Consider the following 13,561-nt stretch of genomic DNA (forward strand, 5'->3'; position numbering starts at 1 on the left):
CATCGCGAAAGAAATTGAACGACTCACTAGGCCCGAAACGGCCTCAGCTTTACGCATAATTCAAGTCCGATTTGGGGGCATAACTCTGTTTTGACGGTGGGTAGATGCCCCGTGAAGTGTTTTGAGGCTGAAAGCGATTGCCTTGTGCCAACACAACTCTCTCCCCCTCCTTTGACGGTCCATCATCGCTATGCGGGACGGCAGCTTCGAACCACTAGCAAGCTCCAGCAAAGCAAAATCAGATGGGAACAGCCTTCCTTTATGGCAACATGAATGTGAACTACACCCCCAATGACAACACAAAAACTACTCGTACAGTTACGTGCCGCGACCATCATTCCTCCCCAAGCTCTTCATTCTGAGCAGGTTCAGCCTTCACACGACATTCGTCTCGCCCTGCCCCACACCGCCAAACCTGGTCAGGAGCGATACTATTCTGCTGACGGAATGGCGGGCTCTTTGGCTGATTGGCAAAATTGATAGCGTAGCTTTGAATTTACTGTACATATAGTATGTTTTCGGCACCACGCGGGAGTAGAAAGACTGGTCCTGTCCCAGTCCCACTTGTGTTGAAGTGCGAGCACCTCGGACTTTTTTTCTTTCCACTCACCCACCGTGCAACCACTCACGTTTTCCCCATCTCTATACAACCCTTTCACCATTTCCCACAACCTGCTAGGCTCCTGAACACACATACGCGCGTCTGATATCCACAAAGGGAGCAAGATAATTTTAGTCCGACCAGAATAGACGCCATAGGGCTGCCGTTGCCGAACTGGGTGAACATCCTACATACTAAAAACGCCCACATACTACTTACTTGATGTCGTGATAGGGCAAAGTACATCAATACACCCACTCATTCTCACGAAAACGTGCTCTTTTGCATATACCTCTTGAATTTAAGCGCGCGTCTAGGGGAGAGATGATTTGGCAACGGGAGATGACGAGAAACTTTGAAGTGATGCCGGACGCGGTCCTTAAAGAAAGCTTCCATCTCTTCTCCCAAAGAAATTCAAGGTAGAATGAGACCACCAGCATTTGATACTTTCCATTTGAAAGCCAGTCTCGATGGCTCAAGGCAGCCAGGTGAAATCGGTAGTGTCCCTTTCTATTCCCTAACCCATTGAGAACATTAAGACGTCTACATAACAATCAGAGAAAGAGAGAGAGAGAGAGGCAGGACACTTGTGTGGCGTTAACTCAGCTGAATGTCTGACAACCTACCTAGAACTGTTCTTACTGACATGCACATGAAGAGCAGACCAAGGTCGTCTCTGGATATATTAGGCAGAGCATTTGGAGAAAACAGAGCCGTGTCACAGGCATGCGCTCATACATCATACGTACCATCCCTTTCCCCGTCTCCTGTACTTGAGTAAATCCAATCAACAAACATGTCAATCTTCAACAGCGAGCTCGAATTGGTGTCCATCACCACTTTACCACTACACCCTTTCATTCTACTCATACTATACCTTACCCTACCTCTACGGTGCCTAGCTTCTACTTCTACCCCTGGAGCAAGGCATAGCTTACATTACTAGCCCAAGTATAGTCACACGTGCGAACATTCGACGTCCATGCTGGCACGGAAGGCGTAATCCCATCTTGCCACTCGTACGATTCAGTCCTCGTCGCCCTAGTGTCTCATCCAAGCGAGCCAAATTGGCATCAGATCCCCATACGCCACAGACCGGACGTAGTTACATCCGATCAGTCAGTAGAAATCATTCAGCCCCTCTGCCTTTTTAAAACTGTGATATCAGACAAGAACGGCGCTCATGGGGCCATTGAAGTCCATCGAATGGCTACAAAACAGCAGCAGAGCAGGCAGCAGAATTTGACTTCATGTTTGCTAAAAGGCGAGAGAGGATTGGTACCTTACTTGGTTTCGAAGGGGCGGAGATAAGGGGATGGAAATTCAAATGTACCAGAACCTACTAATATTGAAATGTGATGTAGTGACGAGGTGAACGAGGCTCGAGGCAGGAGGGATGGGGCAAGGCGAGCCGATGTACAGAGCCAAGGTTCTGTAGATAATAGGAACGTCAAACGTTCGGTTGAGTCCACGCCTCTACTATCAGTGAACTCAACATGTTTGGCTGTTCGTCCTGGACGTGACACCGAGGGAATGGGCTTCACATACATATCCATCAACAAATCCAGAGCGCGTTGCGCTTCCTTACCTAACTTTGCAGTAGATACGTCTCTAAAGCCTTCGTTATTTAGCTAAAGTCAGTTGGTGTTGAATGTTGTCACGTCTTCCATATCGACGCTGCCTCGGTGATATTCTGAGCTCAAATCCGTTGACAGAGGGACACAAGGGTGATCTTGTCCTGAGTTTGACGAAGTCCTATCTTTAGCAAGAGTATTAGAACTCAATCAGGCTCCCGGGTACCTCGTGACTGGGGTGGGTAGGGGCAAGTTGGGTTGGAAGGCAGAGGGCCGGGTGTAGTTGACTGAATATAGGTAGTCCTCATGTCTAACGAGCTGTGCCCGGAAAACTGCCAAGCCTTGCTCACACTGACTCCACGAGAGTGAACGTCGTTGAAGTCGAGGCTGGTTTGATTGTTAGTCTGTTGCCTGAAAGGAAATGCCACACCCTCCGAGCTCCAGCCCCATTCTGGCTCAATGCGTGTTGTACAGTAGGTAGTAACGGTATATCGGATCCGGATCGTGGAGGCATTGGACTATGGGACCTTGAGGTCCCTTTGGACTCTGAATGGCCAGGTGGGCGGCGCGCCGCAGCGTCTTTGGGGTCACCATGTACAGCGGGGTAGCTAACACCCATGGTACTACACTACTGTAGTGTATGTATGTAGTACGTTACAAGGGTACCGAGCTCCCTGGCTTCTAGCCCCGCCTTCTTCCAGCCGGGCGCCGAGCAGTCCGGGGAGAGACTCCGGGACGTACTGGGTATCGGCGTGCCGGGGCGGAGCCGTATGGCCGGCGCGCGCCTCGTATAAGCACGGGCGGGGACGTGTCCTACAACCCCTGAGGACCCGGTTCTCGGTCGGGTCGAGGGTCGTCGTTTGCTCTTGTCACTCGCTTGCTCCACCCAAAGTGGCATGCGGGTTCCTGCGACGTCCGGACAAACGGACTCTCTCGAATCTCGATAAGACGACAGTTGCAGCCTGCCAACTTTCCGCGTGTTGTCCTGTTCCATTTCGTTTTCTGTGATACCTACCTAGCAGCATCGTTGGCCTGTGGCCTCTGTACAGGCCATCCGGTGGTGCATGCGACAACCACTGACCGCCTTGTTGTCCGTACTGCGGGGGAGGGGCAAATAGGAAATCCCAGGGCAGCATGTCTCGCTTCCTTGGAGAGACCTGACAGCCTGGCCATCTGGACATCGGTGCTCGAGCGGTGCTGCAGCATCCGAACCTCGATTCACTGTAAATCTCGAACTGAAGAAATGGAACGAACCCCAAGTCAAACAAGATGAAGCTTTGATCTGTCAGCAGCTTTGTAGAACGCATTCGAAGGTTCCGGCCGCACCGTTGCTTTACCAGGTGTGTCGGGCGACCTGAAGATCCTCGGAGCGATGGCAGAAGGCGTGCCTGGAGCCCGGAACAGCCAGGGCATGGAAGCAGACAGAGTGGCAGAATGGAAGTGTACCTATGGGCGAAAAGCACGGACCTTTGTCGCCCCAGAAAAGGCTCCGCTCATACTTCGTCATCCAAATGGTCGCCTGGCGGGGCGGTTTGTCAGTCAGTGACACTGACAGTTGAATCAGATGCCCGCTGTTGCTGTTGCCGCTCCCCAGCTGCTGGCCACCAGCTGCTTGCCCCTGGTTGGCTGGCCTTGGAGGGAGCAAGCGGTCGGTGCCACTCGCCGGCGCAGCGGTGCTTGCTTGCTTGCTTGCTTTGGCTCGAACCGTCCTTTCCATGCCTGGCCGTGACAACCTGAACGTAAACGAAACCAACTCCAACACCAAAACGCAAAGGCACTTCGTCCCTCCGACTGGTCCTTTTTTTTGTTTCCATCCCAACACCATTCACCTTCACCTCGCCGTCCAACCTCCAAAGAATCCCTTTATCAGCGGGTCTTGAGGCTACGAATTCTGGTTTCTTTTTCTCCAAAACCACTTCTTCCCGCTACATCCTCTCCGTGGATTAGCATCACCGTCCGCGATACCCAAATACCACATTTATTCTACTGATTCCAACACAAACGTCAAGATGGCTCCCGAACCTAATCCCGACCACGTCGAGCAGAAGAAGAAGGTCAACTTGATGTACGTGAAGCAGCGACGCTGATCGCGGGAGCTCTCGAAGCTGTCGCGCCCCCTCATCGCGAATGACGCCAAGCTGACTTGAAGCCAAACAGGGACGCTTCTGGTGCCGAGCACAAGGCCGTATGTTCAACCTCGCTTGCCCGCCAAAGACATCTCGAGAACCACTCGTGCTGACCGATGGAACAGGAAGATGATACCGCCACTGCTATTCTCAAGAAGAAGAAGAAGCCCAACCAGTTGATGTAGGTTGACGTTGAAGATGCGGGGCACTGCAACCTGAGCTAACACATATGCAGGGTTACTGACGCCGTCAACGATGATAACTCGATTATCGCCCTCTCCAACAACACCATGGAGCAGCTCCAGCTCTTCCGTGGTGATACCGTTCTCGTCCGCGGAAAGAAGAGAAAGGACACCGTCTTGATTGTTCTTGCCGATGACGATCTTGACGATGGCAGCGCACGCCTCAACCGTGTCGTTCGCCACAACCTCCGTGTCAAGCACGGCGACATCATCACCATTCACCCTTGTCCCGATATCAAATATGTTAGTCTATAACCCGGTCACCTAGTCATAGAATGGGCACCTTGCTGACACAGCATCTCCTTGTAGGCCAAGCGTATTGCCGTCCTCCCGATCGCCGATACCGTTGAGGGCATCACCGGATCTCTCTTCGACGTCTTCCTTGCTCCCTACTTCCGCGAGGCCTACCGCCCTGTCAGGCAAGGCGATCTCTTTATTGTCCGCGGTGGTATGAGGCAAGTCGAGTTCAAGGTCGTCGAGGTGGACCCACCAGAGTACGGTATTGTCGCTCAGGATACCGTCATCCACTGCGAGGGCGAGCCCATCCAGCGTGACGAGGAGGAGAACAACCTCAACGAGGTTGGTTACGATGATATTGGTGGTTGCCGTAAGCAGATGGCTCAGATCCGCGAAATGGTTGAGCTGCCCCTCAGGCATCCTCAGCTTTTCAAGTCCATTGGTATCAAGCCGCCCCGTGGTGTCCTGCTTTATGGCCCTCCTGGTACCGGTAAGACTTTGATGGCTCGCGCTGTTGCCAACGAGACTGGTGCCTTTTTCTTCTTGATCAACGGCCCCGAGATCATGTCCAAGATGGCCGGTGAATCCGAGTCGAATTTGCGCAAGGCTTTCGAGGAGGCTGAGAAGAACTCGCCCGCTATCATCTTCATTGATGAGATCGACTCGATCGCCCCCAAGCGTGAGAAGACCAACGGCGAGGTTGAGCGCCGCGTCGTCTCCCAGCTCCTTACTCTCATGGATGGTATGAAGGCCCGTTCCAACGTTGTTGTTATGGCTGCCACCAACCGTCCCAACTCGATCGATCCCGCTCTCCGTCGTTTCGGCCGTTTCGATCGCGAGGTCGATATCGGCATCCCCGACCCTACCGGTCGTCTTGAGATTCTCCAGATCCACACCAAGAACATGAAGCTTGCCGATGACGTCGATCTCGAGCAGATTGCTGCTGAGACCCACGGTTACGTTGGTTCTGATATTGCTGCCCTCTGCTCCGAGGCTGCCATGCAGCAGATTCGTGAGAAGATGGATCTCATCGATCTGGACGAAGACACTATCGACGCCGAGGTCCTTGACTCTCTTGGTGTTACCCAAGAGAACTTCCGCTTTGCTCTCGGTGTCTCCAACCCCTCGGCTCTTCGCGAGGTTGCCGTTGTCGAGGTTCCCAACGTCCGCTGGGAGGATATCGGTGGTCTCGAGACTGTCAAGCAGGAGCTCAGGGAGAGTGTCCAGTACCCCGTCGACCATCCCGAAAAGTTCCTCAAGTTTGGCCTTTCGCCATCTCGCGGTGTTCTTTTCTACGGTCCTCCTGGTACCGGTAAGACAATGTTGGCCAAGGCTGTTGCCAACGAGTGCGCAGCCAACTTCATTTCCGTCAAGGGTCCCGAACTGCTTTCCATGTGGTTCGGTGAGTCTGAGAGCAACATCCGTGATATCTTCGACAAGGCTCGCGCTGCTGCTCCTTGCGTCGTCTTCCTCGACGAGTTGGATTCTATCGCCAAGGCCCGTGGTGGCTCTGTTGGTGATGCTGGTGGCGCTTCTGACCGTGTTGTTAACCAGCTTCTTACCGGTAAGTTGATTCTTCCTTGGTTTGTGCCATTCTGCTGTGCATACTAACCTGAGCTATAGAAATGGACGGCATGACCTCCAAGAAGAATGTTTTCGTTATTGGTGCTACCAACCGTCCCGAGCAGCTCGACCCAGCGCTCTGCCGTCCCGGCCGTCTCGACTCCCTCATCTACGTTCCCCTTCCTGATGAGGCGGGTCGTCTCGGTATTCTCAAGGCTCAGCTCCGCAAGACCCCTGTCGCTGCCGATGTTGACCTGAACTACATCGCTTCCAAGACCCACGGCTTCTCTGGTGCCGATCTTGGCTTCATCACCCAGCGTGCTGTCAAGATCGCCATCAAGGAGTCTATCACCGCCGATATTCAGCGCACTAAGGAGCGCGAGGCCGCTGGCGAGGATGTCGAGATGGAGGATGAGGTTGAGGACCCCGTTCCTGAGCTCACCAAGCGCCACTTCGAGGAGGCCATGTCGATGGCTCGTCGCTCCGTCAGTGACGTCGAAATCCGTCGCTATGAGGCTTTCTCCCAGCAGATGAAGAACGCCGGCCCGGGTGCCTTCTTCAAATTCCCTGAGGGTGGTGTTGAGAGCAGCGGCAACGGCGGTGCTGGTAACTCGTTTGGTGATGCTGGCAACGATGATGATCTTTACAACTAGATGGGGGAGGGATTCAAGACTCACAGTATTAGAGCAGTCTTCCGCTAGCCTTGGGGCTCTACATGTATGTTAATATGCGCTCAAAGGATAGGAGTTGACGAGGTATTCCTTCAAAGTTGATTGACAATGTCTTTGCATAGTCTCTTTTGTTTGGCCCATCCAGGGTCGATTCAGAGCAATTGGGCACAAACGATGTGACTTATAAGATTCCACATAACAGCGGTACCCTCAGCGATTGTTTGGCATTCGGATTTGGTGACTGAGAGAAAATCATGCAGGCCATGACTTATGTTTTCGTCAACCTCGCTGGCTTTGTGTTTGACTTGGTTCCACCATGCAACTGCCTCCAAATTCGGTTATGAAGATAGGAACAGTGACCCTAAACTGATGTCAACGTGCGGCTCGTTTTTTACTCCCTTCTCAGGTTGCACCAAGTTTCTCAAATTCATTCTCAACCGTCTTCCCAAGCCTACTTGTCATGTCTACAAAATCGACGGCTGACTAGTGGGCGAGCCACTTGTAGTGATCAGTGCTGGAGTTGTATCCCACATTGTGAAAGGTACATGTGCAGTTTTCTCCCGACCCGCGATGCTCGACGAGGGAGAATCTACTTTTGGCAACAGCAAGGCCGGGCAGTCTTCCTTCCATAATTGATGGTAGATAATGTCGACTATTGAGCATGTACGTTGCCTGTGATCTATCCATTAATCTCTTCCGCCGTAGTTGCATCTGGCCGACGGACTGATGAAGAGGAGGCGTAAGGCTGAACATAACAAGCCCAACCAGATGGAGCATGAGAAATTGAAGCATTACCCCAAAAAGTGAAGGAGCAAGGAAGGAACAAGTCTTCCAGAGTCGGAAGGAGTGGTATCAAAAGCAGGATCGTCCCTTCTGCGGATAGTGAGCCCTTCGAAACTGCCAGGAGACTGACTACCAATGTGCCTCATCCAAGATACTTCGGGTCTAAGGACTGACGGAAAACTCTACTGAACCCCGTCCGCATTTCCTAATGCAGGTCTGGCAGAACTGAATAGGCTGAGGGATGAGAGGGCGCGGGACACTCGAACCGCCAGTGGAAGGATGATTTGTGCAGTTGAGTTTTGGGTTTGCATATAGAGCCGTTTAGGCGCGGCATCGACGGCAGGGAAAAAATGATAAAAAAAAAAAAAAAAAAAAAAAAAGAGAAAGCCGTTGACCTTTTTCGAGAAGGGTGGCTCAAAGTCTCGGCCAACGTTAGACGGGAGGTGTTGCATACCCTTTGGTGGCAGATGTGCATGTTGATGGATTAGGGAAGGAGCGAACGGATGGGAAGTTGTACCCGGGATATATTCAGTCACCAAAAATACTAGTATAAATGATTAAGAAATTCCACACGATTTAGTAGGTACACTGCAGCCAGAAGGGGCCGGGAAGAAACTGCCGGGTTTTTTTTTTATTTTTTTTTTTTTTTTTTTTTTTTTTTTTTTTACAACCTGTTGAGAATATTGCCACTGTCAACAATAACTTCAAGCAAAAACAACAACACACATGTTATTATTGTGGTCGACAGACATTAAAAGACCCCAAAGAGAAAGAGAGCTATAGTCGAGAAAATTTCGAATTTACTACGCCCTACAAACGATTTTCTCAATCCTCATCATCAAGTCCGGGTGCCTTACCCTCTCAAACAGCACTGTACTCCAAACTCAAAAGTGCCTGAGGCCGGGGCCGATCCTTGAGAACTCAAACATGAAAACGAAGCATACCTAGGTACCCACAATGTCAACCTGGCAATGTACTTCTCAGTGAGACTGTCTTTTTTTTCTTTTTTTTTTTTCCCAATATGCTGGTTGGACCTTCTCCCGTTTCGTCAGGGACGGCATTCATTCGTTTGCTCAAGGCAAATCTGAAGCCGCGGAGCGTATAAATGTGTACTTGACATCTACGACTATGTAGTGAAGACTTTTCGTTGTGGGACGGTTGAGACACATACAAGGTGTTCGTTCCGAAGAATTCAAGAGTAGTCGACATCCGTATCATGGAACGATAGACCGTGTCCATGATTGTTTGACATTTCTTCTGGTCCATTGTTTCTCAATAACCCCATTGATCGACGACAACTTCAGTTATGTTAGGCATAACTGGAAACAAACAAGAGGGTAAAAACTCATACATGCTGAGTATCTTATATTAGGTAGTCATCTGATTGATATCGACCAGCTACTGGCTAGTAAATGCTACGGCTCTGCGCGGTTTTGATGGAAATCCTTCGCGGATTAAAAAACTCCTGTGTGCGATGCGAGTCACTATGAGTTCTGACACTCCCAGTCCTACTTTCTTCCATCATAACATCCTTGAATTTCTCAACCAAGCGCCCCGGGCTGTCCATATGTGTGTCTATACATCCATCCTCTTGGTTTCTGATCTGTCCAAACACATCTGCCTGGCCTCCCTGATATGCACCCGCATTCACAGTATTGGAAAAGAACAACCGGGACGCAGGAAACACAAAGACCCTGGACACAAACGAAGAACAAAATAGAACGCATTTTGGGATATCGATATGAAAACCAACTAGACCGCCGACAGAAACACCGTTGGGTAGCTAGCAGCGATGCCGAAAAAAAAGATAATGACCCCAGTGCAGAACGATCTTGAACTGACGTGACCTGACCCAACCCAACCCAATTTGATGGAAAAGATGTGAAATGCAACATTGTGACTCGATGTTTCCCAACTTTCGGCCATCCAGTCCTCCTTTACTCCCATTTGTGTTTTGTTCCTGCTGCACTCAAACCATTGCCCGCATTCAGAACCAGTGAAATAATACAACTTAGACGTAAGAAGCAGAACAAGAATGACAAAAAAAGAGAATCATTTGCCCCGAAAGCAGGAAGCTATTAGGCTTTCCTGGAAATTGAGATGATCCAGTCCAACCATCCCTTGTGGTATCACACAAGACACGAACTAAGGAATTAATACCACGTAACGAATAGCCTTGGGGGGGGGAAAGGAAAAAAAAAACTTGAATTAATGATGATAAATTCATAAAGCAAACGACAAGAAAGAATTGAAGAGAAGGATGATGATGCAAAATGTGTGAATAGAAGAAGCCCACTCAAATGATGCGTAAATGGCCCTAGCCGCGTTCTTGTATATATCGCGACATCGGTATTGTAGTTGCCCTCTCGACTCCATGCCCTTTTAAGAGCTCAGTGGCGCCATAGAGGGCACATCGCCATTTCCAGCCGGCTGAACCTCCTTGCCACGACTGACAGGAGCATGATAACTACCGATGCTTTGAAATCCCCTAAAACGTAAAGATTTAGTATACATGGCGAACCACTAGAGTCGAGAGTTGCACTTACTTTGTAAGATCGAAAGCCCGGTCCTCCTCTTCCTCGGCAGGGCTCGGGGATTCTTCTACGCCGACCGTGGCGCCCCGGCTGGTTGTTCTCGACGGACTTGCACTCCCGGCAGGCGACTTACTCCGCGCCGGTGGTGGGGGGCTGCTGCTCTGCGATGGCAGGTTCCCGTGTGTTTTGGAGGGGCTGGCGTCGTACTGAGCAGGCTTTAGCGGCGTACTTGAAATATCGGCATATCTCCAGAACGGGGCGGGTGAGCTAGTCGGCATGTGTTGACTAGGCCGTTGGGCCGTGCTGGGGGGTACAAGCCGGGGATTAACTCGGTTTGGAGCCGGCGTAACGAGAGACGCACCGTCTTCCTGCAGGTACGACGGTCCCAACGTCGGCGATGCAGGCGTATCCTCCACTATCCCCAATGTACTCATTGTCGCAGGCTTCCGGATCGTCGACAGCGGGCTAGCCTCCGTGCCATCCTCTGCTTTGTCAGGGAGAGGTTTGCGCTGGGCGGCGCGCACAGGCGTTGATTGCGAGTCGCGCAGTGTTGGGTGCGGTTGTGGCTGTGGCGAGTCAGAAGGCGAAATCTTCCGCTTACGAGACGACGCAGGCTCCTTAGCGGCCATGTCCTTCGGACCCTGCGTGATGTAATTCAGCCCGCTAGGAGAAGCTGGGTTAGAGGTGCCTCTATGTCCACCACGACCGCCTCGGTACGCATTGCGTATCATATCTTCACGGGCGTCGGCAACAATCTGCCACTTCATGCCTTTGCCAGGCTCGTCTGTCGACCTTGCGACCTTCTCGAATGACTTGTTCAACGAAAGATTGTGTCGAATCGAGTTCTGGAGTAACATATATGTCAGCTATCCAAGTACGCGAGGGTACAGCAACCGCTGGAGAAACATACCTGCCAGCCACCAGCGGGTTGATGCCTATAGTATGAGTAGCGGTTCATGATGAACTGATAGATGCCGGAGAGATTGAGCTTCTGGTCTTCCGTGTTCACGATCGCCTGCGTGATCATTTGTGCATAGCTGAACTGTGGCTTGATGTGTTGGTTTTCGTCGAGACTAAGATCTACCTCGTTGTTGGTCATGACAAGCGGACCTGCCAGACCTTCGTGAACCGGCCTGTGCATCGGCGGTCGGGGAAGGTTAAGGGGAGGAGTGACGCCTCTCCTGTAGTCTGGAGGAGCTGGAGCCAATGCCTTCTGCGGTCCTTGGTTTCGGGGGGCGGCCTTGCTAGTCGGAGACACGGCCTGAAAAGCATGCGATTCTCCTGCTGAGGGAAGGGGATGGCGAGCTTGGCGAGGAGAAACCTGCGAGTCTGGGGGAACGATGCCGGCTCGCTCGAGATAGTCCCTTTTGATTTGAAGAGCACTAATATCGGCAGGCAGAACAAACATCATCTCCATACCGCCAATCTCGATGACCTCGCCACTTCTCAGAGGCCCCTCGTCGCCCACTTTCCACGGGACACCATCAACCTTGAGCGCATTGCGGCCCTTGACGCGCAACCACCACTGCTCCTCTGTGGACTTGAAGTAGATAAGAGCATGCTGGCGAGAAACCTGCTTGTTGGGGCCAAGGTCGATGTGTACCACTTTGCTGGGGTCTTCCTCCTGGCTCTGGCCGGTGGTAGCTTGTATAGGTTCGGAGGAGCGACCGATATTGACATTGAGGCTCATGATGTAGTAGGTCCAGTCATTGGCCGCGATTTTAGCAAAGGCCTGAACGCCCTGGCTCGACTCGTGGATGCTGTTGGAGTGGTCCTTGCTAGCCTGAACATTCTTGGGCATCTCAAGATACTGTATGACGCGTGCCACCACCTGGTCATCGTCGTTCATGTCTAGAGCTGACTGGTCGGCAACTAATGACGAGTCGGCCTCGTCGGCGAGATCGGTCGGCGCATCGTCGTCCTGCAGCGAAGACAAAAAGTGCGTGGTTAGTGGGGGTCAGGCAGCCTATGGGGTAGTCAAAGAAAAGTAACAAAGCGTGGCAAAGGAGAGCGATGTGCGGGAGCAGGGTGCGCCTTACCTTCTTGCGACGCTTCGAGGGCCGTGAGGGCGACGAGTCTCCAGTAACTGGATCGCTGAGATTGTGCTGGTCGGCAGTGTTGAAGCTCGCGGTATGCTTCGGTGGTGAAGGCGACATTGTGTGCGTGGGCGAAAGCGCTAGCACATGCGCTTGAGGTAGAGAGGTCTGATGGAGCTCGGGGATCGGAGGGGTTGAGGAGGTCGTAAGTAAACAGAGAGGTCAGGGGCCCGGGTGGTGGAAGTGGGTAGACATCTACCGAGACCAATGTTTGGGTGGTGTAGCGGAGGGCGACTTTGGCAGACGTAATCAAGATTGCCAGATCAGAGGGCGGCGCAGGTGCCGGATTCGTGTGCGTGCGGTTGCGGGCGAGGAAGGTCGTGAAGTGTGGACGAAGATCAATTGCGACAAATTTATTGAACTTCAAAGTTCCATCGATTAGTTGGAACCGGTTCCCCAGTCCCCTGCGTTGATGGCAGATGCTGCAAGGGGCCGCCAAGCCTTGGACCTTCCAATTACCAATGTCTGCAGGCCGGGGCAGTCAGACAACGTCAACAAGTTGGTTGAAGACAATGGAAGGGGGCCTCGGGGTGGTCAAAGGGCGCTGTGAGACTGATGGATAGCAGCGCGGCGATATTGGGACACTTTCTTTCTTTCCTTCTTTGAAGCTTCAACTTTTGGCTGGATGCGTGAGCTCCTCGGTCGTGGGGGGGTAAGAAGAAAGAAAATCAGTTTTTCTCGGATTCAAGGTAATCAAGATTGGACACTGTACAACTCGAGAGCAGAGAGGTTGCAGTGGTCGAATGCGGCCCTGGGTTTCGGGGTAGTATGGTAGATAGCTGCTGTAGTAGGCAGGAGGTTTTTTGTATTTGAAGACACCACGCACAGCAAAAAGGTGAGAATGATTTGTTTAATTGACCCGGCGACGCTTTCTCCAAATCCCAGGTTTTTCGCGTGCGCAACTGGAAGGCATGCGCAGAATGCGGATTGAAGCAGGCACAGGCCAGTCACTGGCCAATGACTGCGTCAGATTACTGGGATTTTAGCGGGGCAGAGGTGGAGCATTCACGTGTTCAAGCTTCCGTCCACTCTGTTCGTCATCACTCCTTTCAAGGTAAGTAGGTATGTAACTGAAGTAACGCAACGCAACCTAACGCCGTTCGGTGCAGTGTGGTCAACAACGGACACTCCTTC

The 13,561-nt window shown here is 51.8% G+C and overlaps 2 protein-coding genes across 3 annotated transcripts; one reads left to right on the top strand and one right to left on the bottom strand.

Annotated features, from left to right (window-relative positions):
* Positions 1-3,754: 3,754 nt before the first annotated feature.
* NCU00018 lies at positions 3,755-7,476 on the top strand. 2 transcript variants are annotated; one of them, XM_011395420.1, is made up of 7 exons: positions 4,028-4,240; positions 4,333-4,360; positions 4,427-4,482; positions 4,537-4,786; positions 4,853-6,344; positions 6,404-7,060; positions 7,137-7,351. In XM_011395420.1, the coding sequence occupies exons 1-6, from the start codon at positions 4,185-4,187 to the stop codon at positions 6,994-6,996; spliced, it is 2,475 nt and encodes an 824-aa protein (XP_011393722.1). In that variant the 5' UTR covers positions 4,028-4,184; the 3' UTR covers positions 6,997-7,060; positions 7,137-7,351. The 2 variants fall into 2 exon arrangements, with proteins under 2 accessions (XP_011393721.1, XP_011393722.1); XM_011395419.1 differs by having other exon boundaries at positions 3,755-4,240; positions 6,404-7,476.
* Positions 7,477-9,235: 1,759 nt separating this feature from the next.
* On the bottom strand, positions 9,236-13,295 carry NCU00019 (FKH1). Its single transcript, XM_951913.2, has 4 exons — positions 12,371-13,295; positions 11,242-12,252; positions 10,344-11,176; positions 9,236-10,285 (listed from the first exon to the last, which is right to left on the bottom strand). Exons 1-4 carry the CDS (start codon positions 12,485-12,487, stop codon positions 10,180-10,182), a joined length of 2,067 nt encoding a protein of 688 aa, XP_957006.1. The 5' UTR covers positions 12,488-13,295; the 3' UTR covers positions 9,236-10,179.
* Positions 13,296-13,561: the final 266 nt, after the last annotated feature.

Source organism: Neurospora crassa, linkage group III (genome assembly GCF_000182925.2).
Source record: "Neurospora crassa OR74A linkage group III, whole genome shotgun sequence".
Classification (NCBI taxonomy): domain Eukaryota; kingdom Fungi; phylum Ascomycota; class Sordariomycetes; order Sordariales; family Sordariaceae; genus Neurospora; species Neurospora crassa.